General features: G+C 45.4%; 2 protein-coding genes across 7 annotated transcripts in view; one reads left to right on the top strand and one right to left on the bottom strand.

Moving 5' to 3' along the window:
• Positions 1-14,562, top strand: part of LOC115176865 (MAP7 domain-containing protein 1) — a 63,193-nt gene extending 48,631 nt beyond the window's left edge. For all 6 annotated transcript variants that reach the window (XM_029737249.1, XM_029737223.1, XM_029737215.1 and 3 more), the window contains 7 exons: positions 3,273-3,453; positions 4,861-4,965; positions 6,652-6,702; positions 6,795-6,855; positions 8,678-8,750; positions 11,416-11,651; positions 13,378-14,562. In XM_029737249.1, the coding sequence (XP_029593109.1) occupies positions 3,273-3,453; positions 4,861-4,965; positions 6,652-6,702; positions 6,795-6,855; positions 8,678-8,750; positions 11,416-11,651; positions 13,378-13,388 (718 nt within the window). In that variant the 3' untranslated portion in view covers positions 13,389-14,562. The remainder of the gene's footprint in view (positions 1-3,272; positions 3,454-4,860; positions 4,966-6,651; positions 6,703-6,794; positions 6,856-8,677; positions 8,751-11,415; positions 11,652-13,377) is intronic.
• Positions 14,563-18,162: 3,600 nt separating this feature from the next.
• Positions 18,163-22,949, bottom strand: LOC115176856 (complement C3-like). The gene has a single exon (XM_029737204.1). It carries the CDS (start codon positions 22,911-22,913, stop codon positions 18,342-18,344), a length of 4,572 nt encoding a protein of 1,523 aa, XP_029593064.1. The 5' UTR covers positions 22,914-22,949; the 3' UTR covers positions 18,163-18,341.
• Between the last annotated feature and the right edge of the window lie 552 nt (positions 22,950-23,501).

The following is a 23,501-nucleotide window of genomic DNA, read 5'->3' as shown; positions in this document are numbered from 1 at the left end:
TAATTTATCATTGAATCATAGCCTACTTTGCCAAACGGGTGATTTAACAAGCGCATTCGCGAACAAAGCACTGTTGTTGCACCAATGTGTACATAAACATCAATGCCTTTCTTAAAATCAATACACAAGTATATATTTTTAAACCTGCATATTTAGTTAATATTGCCTGCTAACATGAATTTCTTTTAACTAGGGAAATTGTGTCACTTCTCTTGTGTTCTGTGCAACAGAGTCAGGGTATATGCAGCAGTTTGGGCCGCCTGGCTCGTTGTGAACTGTGAAGACTATTTCTTCCTAACAAAGACAGCCAACTTCGCCAAACGGGGGATAATTTAACAAAAGTGCATTTGTGAAAAAAGCACAATCGTTGCACGAATGTACCTAACCATAAACATCAATGCCTTTCTTAAAATCAATACACAGAAGTATATATTTTTAAACCTGCGTATTTAGTTAAAAGAAATTCATGTTAGCAGGCAATATTAAACTAGGGAAATTGTGTCACTTCTCTTGCGTTCATTGCACGCAGAGTCGGGTATATGCAACAGTTTGAGCCGCCTGGCTCGTTGCGAACTAATTTGCCAGAATTTTACCTATTATGACATAACATTGAAGGTTGTGCAATGTAACAGGAATATTTAGACTTATGGATTTCACCCGTTAGATAAAATACGGAACGGTTCCGTATTTCACAGAAAGAATAAACGTTTTATTTTCAAAATTATAGTTTCCGGATATGACCATATTAATGATCTAAGGCTCGTATTTCTGTGTGTTATTATGTTATAATTAAGTCTATGATTTGATATTTGATAGAGCAGTCTGACTGAGCGGTGGTAGGCAGCAGCAGGCTCGTAAGCATTCATTCAAACAGCAATTTCGTGCATTTGCCAGCAGCTTTCGTGCGTTTGCCAATGCTTCAAGCGTTGCGCTGTTTATTACTTCAAGCCTATCAACTCCCAAGATTAGGCTGGTGTAACCGATGTTAAATGGCTAGCTAGTTAGCGGGGTGCGCTAATAGCGTTTCAAACGTCACTCGCTCTGAGACTTGGAGTAGTTGTTCCCCTTGCTCTGCAAGGGCCACGGCTTTTGTGGAGCGATGGGTAATGATGCTTCGAGGGTGGCTGTTGTTGATGTGCTCCTGGTTCAAGCCCAGGTAGGGGCGAGGAGAAGGACGGAAGCTATACTGTAACACTGGCAATACTAAAGTGCCTATAAGAACATCCAATAGGTACCGTAATTTCCGGACTATTAAGCGCACCTGAATATAAGCCGCACCCACTGAATTAAAAAAAATATATTATTTTGAACATAAATAAGCTGCACATGTCTATAAGCCGCAGGTGCCTACCGGTACATTGAAACAAATTAACTTTACAGAGGCTTTAACGAAACACGGCTTGTAACAAAAATAAGGTTCAAAGCGTGGGAGGTTCAAAGCGTGGGAAAAAAGTAGCGGCTTATAGTCCGGAAATTACGGTATATGAAATACAAATGGTATAGAGAGAAATAGTCCTATAATTCCTACAATAACCTCAACCTAAAACTTCTTACCTGGGAATATTGAAGACATGTTAAAAGGAACCACCAGCTTTCATATGTTCTCATGTTCTGAGCAAGGAACTTAAACGTTAGCTTTTTTACATGGCACATATTGCACTTTTACTTTCTTCTCCAACACTTTGTTTTTGCATTATTTAAACCAAATTGAACATGTTTCATTATTTATTTGAGGCTAAATTGATTTGATTGATATATTATATTAAGTTAAAAGAAAAGTGTTAATTCAGTATTGTTGTAATTTTCATTATTACAAAAAAAAAATCGGCCGATTAATCGGCAACGGCTTTTTGGGTGGGTGGGTGGGTGGGGTGGGGGGGCCCTCCAATAATCGGTATCGGTACCGGCGTTGAAAAATCATAATCGGCCGACCTCTAGTTCACATACTTTTCTTGCCACTGTATATAAGTATTCAGACCCTTTACTCAGTACTTTGTTGAAGCACCTTTGGCAGCGATTATGACGCTACAATCTTTGCAAACCTGTATTTGGGACGTTTCTCCCATTCTTCGCTGCAGATCCTCAAGCTTTGTCACGTTCGATGGGGAGCGTTGCTACACAGCTATTTTCAGGTCTCTCCAGAGATGTTCAATTGGGTTCAAGTCCAAGCTCTGGCTGGGCCACTCGAGGACATTCAGAGACTTGTCCCAAAGCCACTCCTGCGTTGACTTGGCTGTGTGCATAGGGTCGTTGTCCTGTTGGAAGGTGAACCTTCTCCCCAGTCTGAAGCCCTGAGCACTCTGGAGCAGGTTTTCATCAAGGACCTCTCTGTACTTTTCTCCGTTCATCTTTCCCTTGATCCTGACTAGTCTCCAATCCCTTGCCGCTGAAAAACATCCCCACAGCATCATGCTGCTACCGCCATGCTTCACCGTAGGGAAGGTGCCAGGTTTCCTCCAGACGTGACACTTGCCATTCAGGCCAAAGAGTTCAATCTTGGATTCATCAGACCTTAGAATTTTGTTTCTCATGGTCTGAGAGTCTTTAGGTGCTTTTTGGTAAACTCCAAGCGGGCTGTCATGTGCCTTTTACTGAGGAGTGGCTTCCATTTGGCCACTCTGCCATAAAGGCCTGATTGGTGGAGTGCTTCAGATATGGTTGTGTTTCTGGAAGGTCCTCCCATCTCCACAGAGGAACTCTGTAGCTCTGTCAGAGTGATCATCGGGTTCTTGGTCACCTCCCTGACCAAGGCCCTTCTCCCCCGATTGCTCAGTTTGGCCAGGTGGCCAGCTCTAGGAATAGTCTTGATGGTTCCAAACTTCTTTCATTTAAGAATGATGGAGGCCACTGTGTTCTTGGGGACCTTCAATGCTGCAGAAATGTTTTGGTACCCTTCCCCAGATCTGTGCTTCGACACAATCCTGTCTCGGAGCTCTACAGACAATTCCTTCAACCAACCGCATGGCTTGGTTTTAGCTCTGACATGCACTGCCAACTGTGGGACCTTATATAGACAGGTGTGTGCCTTTCCCCAAATTTTGTAAAATCCATTTTAGAATAAGGCTGTAACATAACAAAATGTGGAAAAAGTCAAGGGGTCTGAATACTTTCCGGCGCTGTAAATTTGTAAATGAGCCTATGTTTTGATTGGTATAGTGGTTGTCGATACATAATAGGTTGTATTGCTCGCTATACTCATGGCGACACAGCGAAGGTGGGGAAGAGACTGCATTATAGGTAGGATTGCTAAATGCTTGTCATCCTTTGCTCAGGGTCCTGCGAGAGGAGCGTAAGCTGCGGGAGGCAGAGGAGAGCAAGCGCAGAGAGGAGGAGGCGCGCCTCATGGCTGAGGAGCAGCGCCTGAGAGACGAGGTCCAGCGTGTGGATGAGGAGAAGGAGGCGCAGGAGAGAGCCAGGGCAGAGCAGGAGGAGAATGAGCGCCTACAGAAACAGGTGAACAAGCACCCCCAACTGCGAGCAGACAGAGGGGGCTAGTCTACACACACAGAGGGGCCTAGTCCACACACAGAGAGGGGGCTAGTCCACACACAGGGGGGGGGGGGGGGGGGCTAGTCTACACACACAGAGGGGGCTGGTCTGCACACACAGGGGGGGGGGGGCTGGTCTACACACACAGAGGGACCTAGTCCACACACAGAGAGGGTCCTAGTCCACACACAGAGAGGGGCCTAGTCCACACACAGAGAGGGGCCTAGTCCACACACAGAGAGGGGCCTAGTGGGGCCTAGTCCTCTCTGTCCAATATCACTACTCACTACTCACTACTAGTCAAGTTTGTCATCTACCTGACCTCATTTGATAAGGCATATCTCATAACCAACCTTGTTTCGTATATTTGTTCAAATCACTTTCAACCAATGTGATTTGTCGTTAGCATCGGTCAATATTTTCCTAATGGCTACAGACATTGACATTAATGCCCATTGAATGGCCCCTTTCACTTTTTGGAGATCAGCACAAAAGGCCTGAGTCTGTTTGACTCACTGACGACTTCCTGTATTTACCATGGTTTTACCACTGTTGCTCAGGAGCAGTCGAGGTCTAGGATCCCGAGGAACAGATGTCAGTCAGTTAGCCGGAAAACACTGTGATTCACAGAAGTGTTTGTTTGCAGTGTCAACATAGACTGTGTGATAGGAGATAGGAGTTGCCCCTGGGTTTGTGTGGTTTCTGTCCCTGTCTAAGTGGTTGTTTTCTCTGGCTGGCGACCCTATGATACCGTCTAGTGCGTTGTCAGTGAAGTGTCTTTCGTAGTTTCAATAATTATGTATTTAAAAAATACAGTAGCCTAGAAAGGGTATTGTGTTCAATGACAGGTGTAATACAATGACAAAATGCTCACAATGTTGAAAATGTTCACTTCTACTACTACATAAATATAGTATTTCCTGTAGTTTTATACAGTCACTATCTCCCTCAGGATAACGTATATACAACAACACTATTGGTGGCAGTAGCATGTTATTAGCATTGTAAAAATCCATACAATTAAATAGAACACTAGAATGGACATTGGCATCCCAGCAGTGTGACTAAAAAGGTTGTCATCTTGGTCAGTAATATAATGTATCTCTATGGTAACCCTTACGGATTTCACATGAATTTCACATGTGATCCCATGTGAAGTGTTAAAAAAAAAAAAACATTTTCATGTGATCTTATGTGAAGCTAATGTGATAACATGTGACAACATGTAAAGCAACGTGTGATAACATGAAACCACACACACGTGTAAACATGTGACCACACGTAAAGTGTTCCAAAAACACATGTGAAATCGTTTTTTTTTTTTTGCTGTAAGGGAAGAGCATACCACATTGTAATCTGTATGCTTTCCAGAGAGAGGAGGCTGAGGCTAAGGCCAAGGAGGAGGCCGAGAAACAACGTCTGGACAGAGAGAAACACTTCCAGAAGGAGGAGCAGGAGAGACTGGAGAGGAAGAAGGTAAGAAAAGATCCATTCATTCTACTGTACATGAATATACCCCACTAGTGTCCTCTCTACCCTGCTACCCATATCTGTACTGTATAGCCAACTCCTATTTAATTCCAGCCATTATCATGCCAAAGGAGTTGGCAAGACAGCATAGACAGACTGTTTCTGCGCTATTGCCATCTCCTTATGGAATTGTCATGCCAAACAGACTGGCAGACTACTGTATTTCTTCTGTACTGCCTGTACTGTACATATTCCAAAGGTACAGAGTGAAATGTTTAGTGTGAATTACAGTAAGCTCACACAGGGCCTTATTCAATCAAAACTGTTATTATTGCGGTATCAGTCAAAAATAACATTGTTCTAGTAGCAACAGGAAAGCATGCTTGATTTTGCTTCTAATTACGTTTATTTTTGTTTCACTCTTTAGACCAGGATTTGTTGAAGATAATATCAAGTCTCACATTCTTGCCGCCAAGAAGAATGATGTTGTTGGCTTTTCCTGGCTACTTGTTTTGATTTAATAGGGCTTACAGTCTCTATTTGTGTGAGCGGAAGACTATATATTAGGTCCAAGACCCCAGGCTAGATATTAACAGTAATGGTGGAGAGTGAGTCCTAACTGGCCCAGTTCAGTATGCAGCCCAGGCTTTTGTGTGCTGCCCTCACCTGGTGTACCACCCGCAGTCACACCATGCTGAAACCTGCTAAGTCTGCTCTCTCTCCCTCTTGCTCTTTATTTCGCTCTTACTCACCCTCTCTTTCCTTTTCTGTCTGTCTCTTGTCCTCCACCTTCATCCCTCGCTCTCCCATTCTCCCTTCATTCTCTCTCTATTTCTCTCTCTCCCTCTCTCTCTCTCTCTCTCATCTCCCTCTTTTTTCCCATCTCTTATCTGAGGCTGCCAGCCCATGCAGCTCAGCTGGCCAAAGCAGCTCCACATTGTGTGTTGAGCCAGGCTCTAGTGGTATTACTGCACAAGAACAGTATGTCCTCTACCCAAACCCCTGCTTAGTCACACGCCTCTGCACACTGCTCCACAGCTGCTCTTACATACCTGACTGAGTATAGATTCTGTGTCCTGTGGATCACGTGCACTCGCACACACACACACACACACACACACACACACACAAACGCGAGGACGCACGCTCTCTCACACACACACGAATGCATGGACGCACAACGACGCACACACACCAGTGGAGGCTGCCGAGGGGAGGACGGCTCATAATAATGGCTGGAACGGAACACATGGAATGGCATCAAACACATGGAAACCATGTGCTTTCATGTATTTGATACCGTTCCACTAATTCCGCTTCAGCCATTACCACGAGCCCGTCCTCCCCAATTAAGGGGCCACCAACCTCCTGTGACACACACACACACACAGATCACCTAACTCTCCACTTTACCAATAGCACGTATTACGACCCCGCATCTGGCATATCTGTATGTTTTACTTGATTTATGGTAGGTAGCGCTTCCCTTAGCATCATGGTTATTTTGTACCAGGTAGGATTTGGGTGTTGTTTTAGCAGTTCGAGTCCATTGAGATTAAGTTACTGCACATTTACTGCATTACTCTGTGATTCAACCCGTGGGGACTGAGTACATCATCTGCATCCTCCGCCTTGTTAACATTCTCCGTGTATTCCCTCTCTCTGACCATTGTCATCTTTGTGCCTTCTTAGCGTCTCGAGCAGATCATGAAGAGGACACGCAAGACAGACGGAGGGGAAAAGGTACTTTAGTTGAAAAGGCACAATGGCAATGCCTTTGCAACATTGGCTCAATTTAAAATACATGTAACACGTGATAATCTATCTCTCTATAGAAAGACACCAAGTCCCCACCTCCCTCCCAAGTCAATGGCAAAGAAGCCAAGAGCAGCAAAGGTAAGCAGAAAATGAAAAAGCAGCGTAAACTGGCGTCCATCTTTGTTCATTATATTGCTCTTGTGTTCAGGAAATCGATGTTTGGACTCGGAGTCAAACAATTCGTCTCAATTAATCCTGAAAGGAAATGTATTCATTTAGATTCATTCATCAATGATATCCGGGGGGAACGGATTCAAACATCAGTGTGCTCTGTCCCTGGTCCTTTTTCAGCCTGTGTTTCACTGCCACATTAATGGAGAAGTTCAGATCTACATACTGACTGGTTTAATAAACAAATTAAATCCCACTGGGCACAGACGTCAATTCAACGTCTATTCCACGTTTGTTCAACGTTGATTCAACCAGTGTGTGCCCAGTGCGATAATTTGGCTTCTTTGATTGGATGGCTGTATCAGTCTTAATGTTAACTTTGACATTTCTTCACTCAAAATAAAAATCCAAAATCCCCATTGCCTTCAATGCCAAATTCCAAGTTACACACCCATAACTTAAAGTAGGAATTAGCTGACTGTGTGTTGTTTACGTTTAGGCCCAGAATAGGATTAAAAGAAGTAGCTCACTGATCTAGTCCCTTCCTCTTCCTATATAATAGGAATCTTATTGATTTAGAATGCAGGGACTGAACTTCTACTTTTCACCCCTACAGTCAAGTCATGTTCATCTAAGCCATTTGTAGGTACTAAAATACCTGTTTCGTAAGAGCTCGCAAACAGTAAAACAATGTAAACATACATGTGAACATGCAGAGTCAGAAACAGTCAATGTAAATATGCAGCAGTTATCTCATTAGACTAGGCTAAAGCATGAATGAAATAAATATGTAGTGCTGCTCGTAAAGTGCTATAGTTACGGACAAAATGGATAATAGGATAAAAAGGGTCCATGAAAAGTCCCTGTCCTCCCTCCTGATATTTAGAATGTTTGTCTTTAGTTTCATCGCCATCTGCACTGTGTTCCCTTTTCATATGAAGAGTATTTTAATACTAATGTTAGAATCCCAGCCCCGCTGCTTTCATTTAGGACAGTATAACCCATGTGTGTGTGCTTATTGTTTGCAGTCCAAACCCAGTCTGGGGGATTTTCAGTTTCTTATGGCAGTGCATTGCATTGTAGGGTTGGCTTAGTGACTGTAAATGGACCACTCACCACATTTAGCCTGTCAATTCAATTCTGTTTTATTCTATCTTTATTGTCGCGGCAGGGACAGTCACTGTGCAGATGTACATAAGACACAATAAATACAGTGTTCACATGACAAAGACACACAAATATTACTCCTACTTATACAACCCCCATCCCCATTTGACCACACACACACACACACACACACACACTTTCAGATGAGAAGGATGTGTAGGAAATGGGGATAGGGGATTTGAGTACATGTGGCCAGGATTCCACCATGGTGGAAACCATTATTGGAGGCACTGATGTGGTGGGGAGTCTAGGCACGTTGGGTGGTGTTGCTCCTCTTCAGTCAGGCCTTTGGACATACTCACACAAACACACACTCACACGTGCGCGCACGCACCCACATGCTCAAATATGGACGCACTAATACACACACACACACACACACACACACACACACACACACACACACACACACACACACACACACACACACACACACACACACACACACACACACACACACACACAGCCACAGCCCAAGGATGTAATCATGAATCCAGCACTGGTTGGATCCATCCTGCAAATTGAGGTCTGTCTGTGCTTGCTTGAGGGTGGCCTTGCGAACTGTGTGTGTATGTGCTTGCACGTGTGTGTGTTTTACAGTGGATTTTATTTGTTTCCGCAGCCTCTGCTGACTACCAGCCAAGCCCAGAGGTCAACAAGAATACAGAGAACGACCATAGTAGTTTGAGAGACAGGTAAGGTTAAAAAACCGTGTCCTCTATTTCCTCCTGTCCAAAATATCTGTTATAAATGTAAAATAGCAAGCCGTGCACTACCGTTATTACAAGACCACCATTCACGCTAGAAAACAAGCAAACCAGAAACCAGCAGTATTGGATGCCTTTTTATTTGATCCATTTTTTTATTTCACCTTTATTTAACCAGGTAGGCCAGTTGAGAACAAGTTCTCATTTACAACTGCGACCTGGCCAAGATAAAGCAAAGCAGTGTGACAAAAGCAACAACACAGAGTTACACATAAACAAACGTAGTCAATAACACAATAGAAAAATCTATATACAGTGTGTGCAAATGTAGTAAGATTAGGGAGGTAAGGCAATAAATAGGCCATAGTGGCGAAATAATTACAATTTAGCATTAGCACTGCAGTGATAGATGTGCAGATGATGATGTGCAAGTAGAGATACTGGGGTGCAAAAGAGCAAAAATAAATAACAATATGGGGATGAGGTAGTTGGGTGGGCTATTTACAGATGGGCTGTGTACAGGTGCAGTGATCAGGTAAGCTGCTCTGACAGCTGATGCTTAAAGTTAGAGAGGGAGATATAAAACTCCAGCTTCAGTGATTTTTGCAGAGAACTGGAAGGAAAGTCGGCCAGAGAGGAGTTGGCTTTGGGGATGACCGATTTGTATAGTTTCAATCCACAAAAGAAAACAGAGAGCCTCAATACATAGGCTTTCAGTAGAAAAATAGAGATATTGTTTATTTATCTATTGAAATATGTTTTTTGTTCTTGAGGGATAGTGTAATACAGTGAGGGGAAAAAGTATTTGATCCCGTGCTGATTTTGTACGTTTGCCCACTGACAAAGAAATGATCAGTCTATAATTTAAATGGTAGGTTTATTTGAACAGTGAGAGACAGAATAACAACAAAAAAATCCAGAAAAACGCATTTCAAAAATTTTATAAATTGATTAGTATTTTAATGAGGGAAATAAGTATTTCACCCCCTCTCAATCAGAAAGATTTCTGGCTCCCAGGTTTCTTTTATACAGGTAACGAGCTGAGATTAGGAGCACACTCTTAAAGGGAGTGCTCCTAATCTCAGTTTGTTACCTGTATAAAAGACACATGTCCACAGAAGCAATCAATCAATCAGATTCCAAACTCTCCACCATGGCCAAGACCAAAGAGCTCTCCAAGGATGTCAGGGACAAGATTATAGACCCACAAGAGGCTGGAATGGGCTACAAGACCATCACCAAGCAGCTTGGTGAGAAGGTGACAACATTTGGTGCGATTATTCGCAAATGGAAGAAACACAAAAGAACTGTCAATCTCCCTCGGCCTGGGGCTCCATGCAAGATCTCACCTCGTGGAGTTGCAATGATCATGAGAACGGTGAGGAATCAGCCCAGAACTACACGGGAGGATCTTGTCAATGATCTCAAGGCAGCTGGGACCATAAAACACTACGCCGTGAAGGACTGAAATCCTGCAGCGCCCGCAAGGTCCCCCTGCTCAAGAAAGCACATATACATGCCCGTCTGAAGTTTGCCAATGAACATCTGAATGATTCAGATAACAACTGGGTGAAAGTGTTGTGGTCAGATGAGACCAAAATGGAGCTCTTTGGCATAAACTCAACTCGCCGTGTTTGGAGGAGGAGGAATGCTGCCTATGACCCCAAGAACACCATCCCCACCGTCAAACATGGAGGTGGAAACATTATGCTTTGGGGGTGTTTTTCTGCTAAGGGAACAGGACAACTTCACCGCATCAAATGGGCAATGGACGGGGCCATGTACCGTCAAATCTTGGGTGAGAACCTCCTTCCCTCAGCCAGGGCATTGAAAATGGGTCGTGGATGGGTATTCCAGCATGACAATGACCCAAAACACACGGCCAAGGCAACAAAGGAGTGGCTCAAGAAGAAACACATTAAGGTCCTGGAGTGGCCTAGCCAGTCTCCAAGACCTTAATCCCATAGAAAATCTGTTGAGGGAGCTGAATGTTCGAGTTGCCAAACGTCAGCCTCGAAACCTTAATGACTTGGAGAAGATCTGCAAAGAGGAGTGGGACAAAATCCCTCCTGAGATGTGTGCAAACCTGGTGGCCAACTACAAGAAACGTCTGACCTCTGTGATTGCCAACAAGGGTTTTGCCACCAAGTACTAAGTCATGTTTTGCAGAGGGGTCAAATAGTTATTTCCCTCATTAACTTTCAAATCATTTTATAACATTTTTGACATGCCTTTTTCTGGATTTTTTTGTTGTTATTCTGTCTCTCACTGTTCGAATGCACCTACCTTTAAAATTATAGACTGATCATTTCTTTGTCAGTGGGCAAACGTACAAAATCAGCAGGGGATCAAATACTTTTTTCTCTCACTGTATAAGGTTTGAGGTCTTCAGTTAGCCACTGGGCAGACCAGGGTTGTGTTCAGTGATGTGAAACGTTATGAATGTTGCTGTCATCATTCTATCTATCTGACAATCATTTCTGTTCTACACGTTTGTAGACATTTCTATCTACGTTATAGCTACAGTATAATGTTACATCTTCCTGAAAAGGCCCGAGGGGAAAATCTGCAACTGAACCACTTGGGGCCGTAGTTCTTTTGTCTGTATCCATGTTTCACTATCCCTCCCACTGTAACCATCACCCTCCCACAGCTCCACGGTCCATGTGGTCAACGGTGTCCAGCCTGCCAGACACGAGAATGGCCTGTCTAGCAAGGGGGACACCGCACACTTTGAGGAGGTCATCCAGCTAGCGAATCAAGGCAACAGCAGCAACGGGGGGAGGGAGAAATCAGAGAGTGACATGCCCACTGAACCAATCCTGGCCTTTGAAAGTGATGAGCCCTTCCTGAAAAAAGTGGGCCCCATGAAGCCTCAGCATGTCGCAGGTACATAGACAGAGAGAGAGGGAACTCCAAGGGCCGGTTTCCTGGACACCGATTATGCTTTGTCTTGGACTAAAATGCATTTGAATAGAGAATCTCCATTGAACATGCTTTTCAGTCTAAGACTAGGCTTAATCTGTGTCTTGGAATCTGTGTCTTGGAAACCACCCTCAAATGACAACATAACCTAATAATATTGTATCAGCTGTGGCAATATTTCCAGGGATTCAAGCAAGGAATCTTGTCTGAGAATCCTCAACCCCTGACAGTTCTTAACTATAGATTAAGCTGGGGTTCATTTACAGCAGTAATAATGGTCTCGCATCTGCTCTGGCAGTTGACTTTTCACATTAGGGCCAGGGTTCACAACGTGCCATAAAGAGGCGCCATGGGTTCGTAGTGTTGTCCTTGGCAACGAAGACCCGTCCGACTGAGCCGGTCGGTTTAGTGTCGTCTCAGATTCAAGTCCATCACCCGTGCGTACGTGAGTGTCCCTAGGGAAAGAGAAAGGGAGGTAGAAGGTGGCAGGGGGAATCCTCCAGCCCCCAGAGTGCCTAAGGTGACACAGAGGGGCGGAGGGAGTGAGGTATCTTAATACCAACTGCTTTCACTCCCAGAGCTCCGGTCGCTAGGCTCAACACCCAGTGTCAAATTCCCTGAGTGTTGGGGAGCTAGCTAGCTGCCAGGGATGGAAACAGGACCCCGGCCCAGTTATGTACCCCCGTCACCCTCACCCCCCTCCCCACGGCGGGGTCAGCATTACTGCCCCTCGCCTCTCCACCCTCCCCCTAGGGCTTAGTCCCCACCTGTCAGCCTGCCAGCAGGTCATACATTATATCCAAAGCAAACGGAAGAGGGTCACCCAGCTGCAGAGCTGCAGCCAGACGAGCTCTGACAATATGAACCACTTTTATCAGAGTGAATTCACTCTGCCACTCACACTGCCTTCAAGTCACAGTCTTTCACAAGTTAACATCACATTTCTAATCTGCCCTGTCTGCATACCCCGCACACTCTTACCATGATGACTTGGAGGGGTTATTTGGTTTATGGCCGTGGGGCTGGGGGTTTGTGACTGGGGAGATTAATGTATCGACACTGATTGAATGTTATGATGTAATTCCATAGATTGGGAATCGGGGACATGTTTATTTCTAAACATACCACCGGGGGCTAGTTCAAATGGCGATATTCGTGAGCTAGTGTGGTGGACCGTTTAGCTGCCTGACAGGTGCCTCTGTCAATCTATTGCTACTGTTAGCATCAATCACACTGTGTTTATCGTAGCGCCAGCTAGCTATCACTCACTCACATGATGGGCGACTGAATGGTCGTTGATGGTCCGTCATTAAAAGGAGTCAGGATTCTGCCTGGAGCCTCTGCTGCTTGGTTTGATTAGCCTCTTCATTTCCCTATAAAAACAAGCCTATAAAGCCTTATGGGTTCATGCCCTTTGTGACATGCGCTCAGGACCTTTTAAAATGTAGTATTGTTGCCAGGTCAAGGGTTTATAAGCCTCGTCTTTAGCATGGTCAGTGAGGGTGGGTCCTCCTCACACATTTACAAATGCTCAAATTGGCGACCATTTTGGCTCACGATTCAGATGGCGCATTCAGAATGGCTGTAAATGGACACCATTTTGGATCTCTTGTGTTTTTTCTTGTTGTGTGGTGTATCACTGTGTTGAAACTTACCCTCATCTTGTCCTTTCCGTTTATTATCTCTCCAGAGGTCCTGTGAGGTGTGCCACTCACAAAGGCGATTCTTAGGCCGCCCCCCACCTTCCCGAATCCAGCCTCCACTCGTACGGGTAGAGGGCCCCCCTCTTCCCGAAGGTGCACATCCCCTATGACCTGTGCCAAACCAATCACAGACTGCTTTCTAGACCCCAAAAAACATAAACTTTCCCTGGGAAAAGGGCAGAAGAAGATGAAGAAGAAGCAACAACTCTGCATTCTGCAAAAAAGACACAAGCAAAACACAAAAACAGGATATGACATCATCGCCACCCGACAGGGTGCATCAGTGTTACCATTTGTAGATGGTAGAAGATATCGCGGCATCAATTCTTCCATAGCAGTATCATCCATGGTAGATTTCAGTAGCCCTGAGGGTGAAAAATACACATTTGACACAAATGAGTAATTGTTGTTATTATTATGCTGACGAGTTGAAAGAAGTGAGTTGGCTTTTTGTTTCTAATGTTTAGTTTATTTAACAGAAATGTAAGGACTGGGTAAAGTTGTATGTGAATAATGTAAATGAAAACTTGAGAGTTGGACTAAATGAGGGAGGGGTCTGTGGAATAAATTGTGTGTGAATTTATGAAAGGAATCCCATTGTTTACTTAACTCCTGCCTTTCAAGGTTTTCCCAGTAACTAATATGTATTGGAAACGTAATGATATGGTCTCTATAAACATATTTGTAAATGTTCTGTAAATGGAGCTACACTGCAAATAGAATGTCTCCAAAATACTGAAGAACACGTTTGACAACGTTTTGACAATGTAAGAATTACATTGTTGCAGCACAGCGTCAGCTGTCTCCAAGGAGCGCTATAGAAATGAACAAGGGATCAGTTGAACAAAAAACAGCACACACATGGGTACTCCAAATTCAGGATTGGTAAGCCTTGGGTCAAATCAGAGATCCATTCAGTTTAATCAGTGTTGAAACAGAATGTACACAAGGGCATCCCATCCCACCATTTTAAAAATCAGTGCAGTTTAGTTTTTTTCTAAACCTGAGCAAGAAGCATGATATGCTGCCACCTCCATCGGAATTCCACAGATTCTAATGTGTTTGAATATGAAATGCTGGTGTGTGTATATGCTATAAATATATTTTGTTGTGTATTGAAGGGTCAGAGGGAGTATCGGGAGTCTTATTAAAGAGAACATTGTTGTCCAGTAGTCCGTGGTTTAGTTTTCCTTATTTTATTTTTTCTTGTCTTTTGTATATAGTCTGTCCACAATCTGGATGGATGAGATTTGGAATGACACTCGAAACCAGCAAAAATACGACCAAGAAAACACTATTGTTACAAAACTGGCGAGACCAGGCTGAAAAGACAGACACACTATAGACTATGTTTAGGTTGAATGTCCGTCATTTATCAGAAACAGACAAATCGAACAAAGCACATGACGTTTCACCAAGTAGAACATTTAGGAAATATTTCCCCCTTTTAAGCTGGCCTTCAAAGTCCAATGCCAACTCATTTAGACACACTGTTGACAGCCTGAGCAACAAAATACAATGCCACACAACCACCAGAAAACCAGATCTGGAGATGGTTTTGAGAGAGAGAGAGACTCTTTTAAGGGGGTACAGTGACTTAGCTCAGCTGTCCCCTTCAATTTGGTATTCTTTTCCCAAAACCCAGCGGGTGTTCATGCCTCCCGTGCTCTTACCCCATCCCTGCTCCCACATTCTGGTGGTGAGAGGGGGGCTGACAATGTTGATGAACACTCGCCATTTGCTGCTCGCCATTCGTTTTCCCTGCAAAGCAGCCGGACTATATTACCAGCGCGATTTATGTCCCTCCGCTCCGCTCCCCAACGCAAACGCATGCAGTACTGACCATCACGCGTAACTCTCATTTGACTAACATGACTTATAACTGCTAATGCACCTTGGCGAGTCTAATGACTAATGACTACGACTTAACGCTAGACACTGATGGACTTGGCTAGGGAGAAGTATGTTTGACTTATTACCCCAAACACAGAGGTGCCTTCCCCGCACTACTGGTGTGTTTAGAAGTCACTGTAATGTTTTGAGAATCTCTTCTCTATCTTTGAATCACATTTAGTTTGGTTACTCGGGTATGACCTGATTCATGTCTTGGAACAATGACGTAATGGTTTTCTTATTGACTTAACTTCCCCTGTGTAGTTGGATCAGGGAATATTGATAGAATGTTACGTGTCCCTGTAGAGTATAAACTAGATGGCTCGTCTTTTTATGAGCACATGATCTAACCGTATAAATCTTATCTCACTGGGATAACATCTAGCCGACTGACGCAGTTGCTTAGATTAGAATAGTCTCTATAAAATCTATTTAACAGCTGTATTCATCCGGCCCAGCAGAGGGCAGCCCAGCAACACAGAGGTGTCAAACCACAGGTCACATTTGCCCACACATGTTCACTCTCTCAGACCGCTCTCACAGTCAGTGGAGGCTGGTGGGAGGAGCTATATGAGGACGGACTCATTGTAATGGTTGGAATGGAATTAATGGAACGGATTCAAATGTGGTTTCCATAAGTTTGATACCGTTCCATTTATTCCATTCCAGCCATTACAATGAGCCCATCCTCCTATAGCTCCTCCCGCCAGCCTCCATTGCTCTCAGTCAATGGTGTAGCCTACCAGCGAAACCGGAGAAAGACAGTGTGTGTCATAGAGAGATAGCGATTCACACATTCAAATCCCAAACATATCTAAAAGACAGTCATAAAACTTTCAATAGAAATGTTATAGTCATAGTCAAGCTTTAGCGTGTTCCCTCTCTTCATCCACTTAGTCAAGACCCAGTTTGCACATAGTGCTGCCTAGAGGGTGAGGGGCACTATTTTTAGGAGGATGTCAGCAGACAAGTAATGAGTAATGGAAGGGGCAGTGGGCAATGCCAAGGTGCTGAATGAATTCTCAGAGAATGGAGGGTGAAAAGAGAAGGAGGTATGTGTGTGTGTGAGAGAGAGAGAAAGAGAAAGAGAGTGTGTGGTGTGGTGTGTGTGTGCAGTGTGGGTGTTTGTGCGTGTTTGTGTGTGAGAGAGAGAGAGTGTGTGTTCGTTAGATTTACGAGGCTATGACGGACATGGAGCAGGATAAAGGTGCCTGTCGGTCAGAGTTAGGGCATGCCACTCACACTCCTGGGATAGCAGGGCTGGGTGACATAGTGGCGGTGCAGATTTGGCAACATCACTTTGATCTATCGGTCTATTATCTCCTCATCAGCGGACGGAGAGCTACCCGGCCGGCCTGCTGATAGGTGTACTGGAGGTGTTGCCATATCAACCCTATTCTTAGATCGCATTCCTGTTCACAGGGTGGAGAGGCCATAAGAGTTAGCCTTATAGAGAATGGTAAAACAGGAATTAACAGAGCTAATTCAGTCCTCTATGACTTTGCTTGTCCTCTTGTCTGAGTATTCTCAGACAAACATTGGTTGTCTGTTATTCTACCATTACCTATCCAACTACTGTAAAAAGCCTGACGTGGTTCAACTTGCGTCCGCTGTTGTTCTTGTCGTAAACCCCCTGCACCTTTTGACCCGTGGAATCCTGTAAACGGTGTGGAAGCGCGAATGTGTCGTCTGTGCCTGCCAGATTTAACGAGGTAGACAGGTCAGTGAGGTGTCAAGCCATGCCTGCATCTGAACCATGAAAAACCCTAGAGACCACGCACACACACTCACACAGGCATGCACACACACACACACACACATGCAAGCTCACGCACGCACGCACGCACACACACACACACACACAGGCATGCACACACACACACACACACACACACACACACACACATGCAAGCTCACGCACACACACACACACACACACACGCACACACTCACTCCCCTAATAGTGACCAACCACTGTGACCAACCACAGTGGTCACAAAGTAGCTGACTGGAAAATGTAGGTTTGAATAGGTAATTGCTTAATTAATTAGTGTTAATTACCCCTACAAAGGAGCCTCTCTTTCAGTTCATGGAGAGAGACACTTCCTCCTGGTAAGGGTCAGTGTCCTTGGTCTGCAACCCTAATGTCAAACCCTTGCTCATAATAAATGAACCCCTGATTATAAATAATCTTGTTTCTATAAACAAGTTTCCACATCGGTAAAAGCAGTGATGAAAGTGTCTATTACCCTGACTAATTTCTATACCAGTACATCTTATTTGCTTAGTGCCATATGGGGCAGGAGAAATGTTTGCTAATCCTGATCGCATTTGGTAAAAACAATGATGAACTGCTGAAAGATATTTAGTACTCTGACTGACTTGCCGTATGGACCAGAATGAGATATTTGGACATTTTGGTGCTCAAATAGTGAACAAAAACAGTTACCATCCCACTCAACCTTAAACTTAAATGTCTTTGTATGGTGTTTAAAACCAATTAACAATTAAATCCCCATAAAGACTGGTGATATGCACACAAAGGAAAGAGAAAATATGTTTTTTTAATGCATTTCTTTCATGGTTATTACAGCAGGCAGGGTCATTTTAGTGCAAAAATAAAGCCATGGAAATGTGACTGTCATTGTAATCAATGACGATGACAACTGCAAATGGCACACCTAAATGTATAAGTGTGCCATTTACAGTCGTCATCATCATATGTTAACTTTTTATTATGCACGGTGTACATAATTTACTGGTCAGTTTCTAATAGAATATAGTCCAAGTGGGCAAACTCATCTCCATACACTCTATAGGTTACAATGAGTTATGACAGGGCATGCAACCTGGATTGCAATATTACAAATATTTAAATGTAACAAAGCAAGAAGAGAAACTAAACAGGGCAGCCAAAGGTTGTGATCTGGTTGATGAACTCATCAATGCCCAGACAAACTTCTCTGTAGTTTCTGGACGTGCACTCTTGTTGAGGGCCAGTACTCTATCCATGTCTGTTCTCCTAGGACACCACTGAAGTGTTGCGGTTGACATCTGGCTAATCTTTCTTCTGCATACTGCAGCTCTCTTCCGCACACGTGCACACGTCTCCAAGAGACAGTCTGCTCAGAGTACCACCCTCCCTCTGTGGGTGGTAGAACTTCACACAGTGCTTCTGGTTGGAGTATTCATATACAGAGATGGCAGCTGGCTGTAGAACTCCCACTTCCTGTACTCTGTGGATCTTAAAGGATATTCTGTCTTCTAACTTATGAGACACCTTGTCCAGATATAGGATGAGAGACCCTTTTTCAGACAGGACTTTGTTCATCTCAAACCTCTTTATGTAGTGCTCCCTCCCCTTGGACAACTTTTTCAGATCGTCTGTGTCTACAATGAAGCCAGTCGGCAAGCCGATGTCCAGAATAGACATGGTCGCATCTCTCTCTGAGTTACGATACAACACCTCAATAGTGAGCATAAATGACTCCTTGGCGTCCTCGTGGCTTGTTTCGTCCATCTTAGTGAGGGTGACAGAGAGGTCAAAGCTTTCACAGTCACTGTCCCTTTCCTCTGGCAGGGCATAGTACAGTCTCACCACCGACAAGGTCGCCTCACCATTTCCCGAGGCTTTTACAATCAAGTCCTTGTCTATGGACTTGACCATGTCTGTACGAGTGAGGAACTGGTTCTTGTTGTTGACGGACCACTTGGTGACTGATGCCCTGCCGGCCACCTCTAGGTTGATGTACAAGTCAAAGTATTTCAGGTCCTTCACGTGGCTCCAATACTCAGCCACAGCCTGGAACACCATGATGGTGGACTGTGTGGATCCGTATCCCCCTCCCACCTTCTTCTGCTTGTTGAGCCACCTGACTACGGGACCGGCCTCTTCGAAGGCCTTCACCTTGACCAGGGCAAGCAGGGCGTATGACGTGGCCTCCAGCGTGTACTGGTCACCAGCAGGGACTGGCCAGTGGTCCAGCTGTGGAGAGGCGAACTTCAGTAGGGTCTCCTTGTTGAGTTTCGCCGCATTGGCCAGAGCATAGGAGGTCATAGCTACAGCATAGGGGTTCGTCAGGTGGGGCAGACGCTGCTCGAGGTATGCTTCTGCCTTAACCATACTGCCTGGTAGGCTGTTGACAGACTGCGCACATATTGAGCTTGCTTCCTGCATGGCGATTAGAACAAAAGCTGTCATGGAGGCGTCATTGTCCGATCCCCTCACGTTACCCGTCATCTCTGCGTGAATGACAGGAGCAAACTCACTGAAGATGCCACCTGGCTGTTGTGTGTTCAGGGTCAGCCACTTCACAGCACTACAGAGCACGTTTTCCTGAACACTGATTAATGTACTGGACATGGCAAACACCTTCACCACGTACGCTGTCAGCCAGGTGCTGCTCTGTCTGTCGACCCAGGCAGCGTAAGAGCCATCTTCTTTACGGTAGGCCAGCTCACGTTGGTAACCAATGTTGATGTACTTGATGGCTGTGTTCCGTCTGTCCAGGCCAATATCCTCCCACTTTTTGGTGTTGTCCAGGTAGTGTGTAGCAATGACAGGCAGGGTCATGTAGATCATGTTCTGTTCCCCAGATCCGACTGGCTGAACTATCAGACTGCCCAGAGAGTCTCCACTGATGGCCTGCTCCACCAGCACACTGGTCTGCTCTCCACCTGTCACACTGATCAGTGTGTAAGCATCAGAGTTTGGCACCTGGTTTCGGGGCACTTCACTGGGTATGTGTGACGTCTGCTCACCACCATGTTTAGCCGGGTTCAGGAGTACATTGGTTTCCTTCTTGACCAGCACTCCCTCAGCCACAACGCGCAGATCTCTCTTCACTCCGTCATTGCTGTCAGAGTTTTTCACAGATGCCTTGACCTCAATTGAGTGCATGCCCAGCTTCATAGGGATGACGACATAGGGGACAACCCGGGTGGACATGGCGTCCATGTTCACTTCCTGCCTGTACTTACCCTTCTTGCTTGCCAAGCTGCACACCTCGCCATTCTCCATCAGCTCCACACACACAGTGATGGGGTCTTCGCTGTAGTTGTGGAGGATTGCTTTGACCTCCAGCTGTTCATTGCGGACGGCTGAGTAGGGCAGCTTGAGGTCGATGAAGAAGTCCTTTAGAACTATCATCTCAAACGGATCTGCCACACAGATGCCATGAGTTTTAGACAGGCTGATGGCTGTTATTTGCCAGGTGGTGGTGGAATCCTTTTGGTAGTTGTTCATTATTACAGATGTGGACTCGCAGTGCTTGTCTTGGGCAGGGCATTCAGGAAGATTGGTGTCTTGCCACATCCAGCTCTCAGGGATCAGATGACGATACACAATGTCTTCAGACTGCATGTACGCATCATCATCATCCTCCTCACTGCGTGAGAGCAGCAGTGCATCCTGTTTGGATTCTATCTTCTTGGAGGCCATCTCAGTGCAGCACACAAGGAAGGCTTGGACGCAGACGTCCCCATCTGTGATGTACTGGGCCCGTTTGTCACAGGTATATCCCATGGTGTTGTCCCTCATCCCGTCCACACAACACTCCTTGGCCCGACCACTGTACTTACTGGCCATACTAGTGATGACGTCATTGATGGTCACTGCTCGTCTCCGCCTCGAACTAACAGGACAGCTGGGGTCTGTTCTGATCCCAGTCCCTTTAGCAGTGTTGGTCTCAAATAACAGACCAGCATCGTAGAACACCCCCATATTGTCTGCTCCCCCTCCAGCTGTACAGCCTGTATCATGCTTCTCTATTGTGTCCCAGATCTTGGCCTGTGTGAGACGGTGTTTGCTGTTGAGAATGTAGACTCCCTTGTCTACAGCCACCAGTCCTACTTTAGCTCCCGGGTCTCCAGTGATGGTCAGACTGAAAGCCTTACGAGGCTCATAGTATGCCTTGGGCCTGGTCGATGTCACTTTGAGTGAGCCCATGCAGGAGACCTTGATCTCAACCCAGACAGAGTCTGACACCAGGTCAGCTGCTCCCACATGGTAGTACGCTACGATGCGGAACGACGGAAGCATCTCCTTGGAGAGAGGCACCCACAGTGTCACCAGCGAGTTGCCCTGTCTTTTGAATCTTCCCACTTTCACCAGCTGACCTCTACTCAGGAACATATATGTAATGTCATGGATTTGTATGGGGGTGGGTCCCAGGTTCAGATTGATCTTAATGGGGTCTCCTATCTTCAGCACATTAGAGCAAACCCTGACATTGAGAAAGTTTCCGGTGGAAGATCTGTAGGGGAGAGCCTTCATGGTGGCCTCCGCCTGTCTGTTGTCGGGGATAGCCGGGTCCTTGGTCTTCACAGTGATTGCCAGCTCTTTGGCTGATGCCAACGTGTTAAGTGTAACTTTGGCAAAACCTAGGGCGCAGGTCACCCCTTTAGCATTATCTGGAGTCACCTCAATCTCCACTCCACTGGCTGGAGAGTTGTCAGGATTCGAAATGTAAACAGAGACGTCGAAGGGCATGCCAGGTTTGAAGTATTTGGACATTCTCTTGAAGAGGATGGTGTATGGCGAAGTGACAATCTGGATCCCTCTCCTCTCTGCCTCTACCATTTCACTCCCACCCTCTGTTAACACGCTGACTGATACGAAGATGGACTGTTTGACCAGATCATTGATGTTGGGGAAAGTCTGTGTGATGTGTTCCTTTTTCAGACAAGCCACTCCTTTACCTTCTTTGATCTCTACTCTCTGCAGAGAGGCAGGGAAGCTCTTTTTCTCGTTCTCTGTTGTGATGACACCAAACACCACATAGCCTGTCCCTGTCACTTCCTTACCGTATTGATACCTAGCAGTGATGTCAACAGCCAGGTCTTTGTCATCAATGTAGAAGAAGGCTTTAGTTGGGGTCAGACTAACCTCAAAGCTGGGCACAACATACTCCTTGACCTCAAATTCAGATGAGAAGGTCTTCTGAGGAGTGCTATGGAACCTCGTGACTACATGCCATGTCCCGAAACTGACGATTGCAGGGAGATGGAACCAACCAGATATGACTCCCTTGTCTGGGGTGACGATCTCCCTGAAGATGGTGGTGTTCTCAGGAGTCATGATCTCCACAGTGACTGCGATGTCTTTGTTCTTGACGACCACCTTGTCCTCAAATATCTCCCTGGTCAGAGGCTCCAGGCCAGGAGTCATAGAGAACACTCTGTAGTAGACGCTGCTGGCCGGAGTGTAAATGGTCTTGTCAGTCTGGATGAAGATGTATCCAGACTGGAAGGAGACCAGGACAACCTTCTCCAGGAGGCAGTCAGGGAACTGGGCCTGCAGAACCACATACTGCTTCTGCTTGGGGTCATCCACAAGGTCGTACCCCTCTGGGATGACCAGTTGTGTCATAGCCTGGAAGTTGTTTGCTTGATCCAGAACCACTGACTTAGAGGCTAGCTCTTTGACCTGCGTAGGGTGGTTCTTCACCATGATCTTAACATTCAGGGGACCTCCTGCATGGTCCTGAGACTCCACAAAGATGTTCTCATTACAGCCCGCACGCAGCAGGTTAGGAGCTGACAACACTAGTAGTGCAGCTCCATCAGATAAGGTAGGTAAGGAGAGGGCTACAGCCAGAGCGGCCAGACACAGCAAGTTGCCGACCCACATCTCCACCGCTTATTCTGGGTCTGTAATAGTGCCTTCCCTTTCCAACCCTGGCTTTTATCCTGTCTAGGGTTAGCTCAATCTGTGGGAGGAGTTCCAGGGGTGAATCCCCTGTGGGGTGCGTTACTTCCCAGCAGTAGAGTTGGGAAACCAGCGGGCTTGATAAGAGTAGTTGGAATGTCCACTGTTAAGCAAAACAAACAGCTCAATATCTATCAGAGAGATATACAGGTTAGAAATGTACTGGCCCGCACGCACGCACTCACACACACACACACACACACACACACACACACACACACACACACACACACACACACACACACACACGCAATCAACTAACGTTGAAAAACTAGCTTAAATAAGCTGAAACAATGTACCTATTTACTGAACACCAACTGCCATGTTTTCTTCATTATCTGCACAGTCAAGTGGTTGCATAATTTTGTAAGGCCTACTGATACATAGCACAAACCTATTGCGAAACATCCACCTGGAAAACTTATATGGCAAAGTCTGATGAGTGGGGGTTACTCACCAAGGCTACTATAATTAACTACTATGCCTCCAGAAAGTATTCATACCCCTTGA

This window comes from Salmo trutta, chromosome 3 (genome assembly GCF_901001165.1).
Source record: "Salmo trutta chromosome 3, fSalTru1.1, whole genome shotgun sequence".
In the NCBI taxonomy this organism is placed as follows: domain Eukaryota; kingdom Metazoa; phylum Chordata; class Actinopteri; order Salmoniformes; family Salmonidae; genus Salmo; species Salmo trutta.
Note: the sequence above shows the minus strand (reverse complement) of the source record. Positions and strands in the feature narration are given on the sequence as shown.

What these genes read in the sequence shown, in the direction of transcription:
- LOC115176856 (XM_029737204.1), bottom strand. Translation starts at nt 22,913, where the DNA reads ATGTGGGTCGGCAACTTGCTGTGTCTGGCCGCTCTGGCTGTAGCCCTC.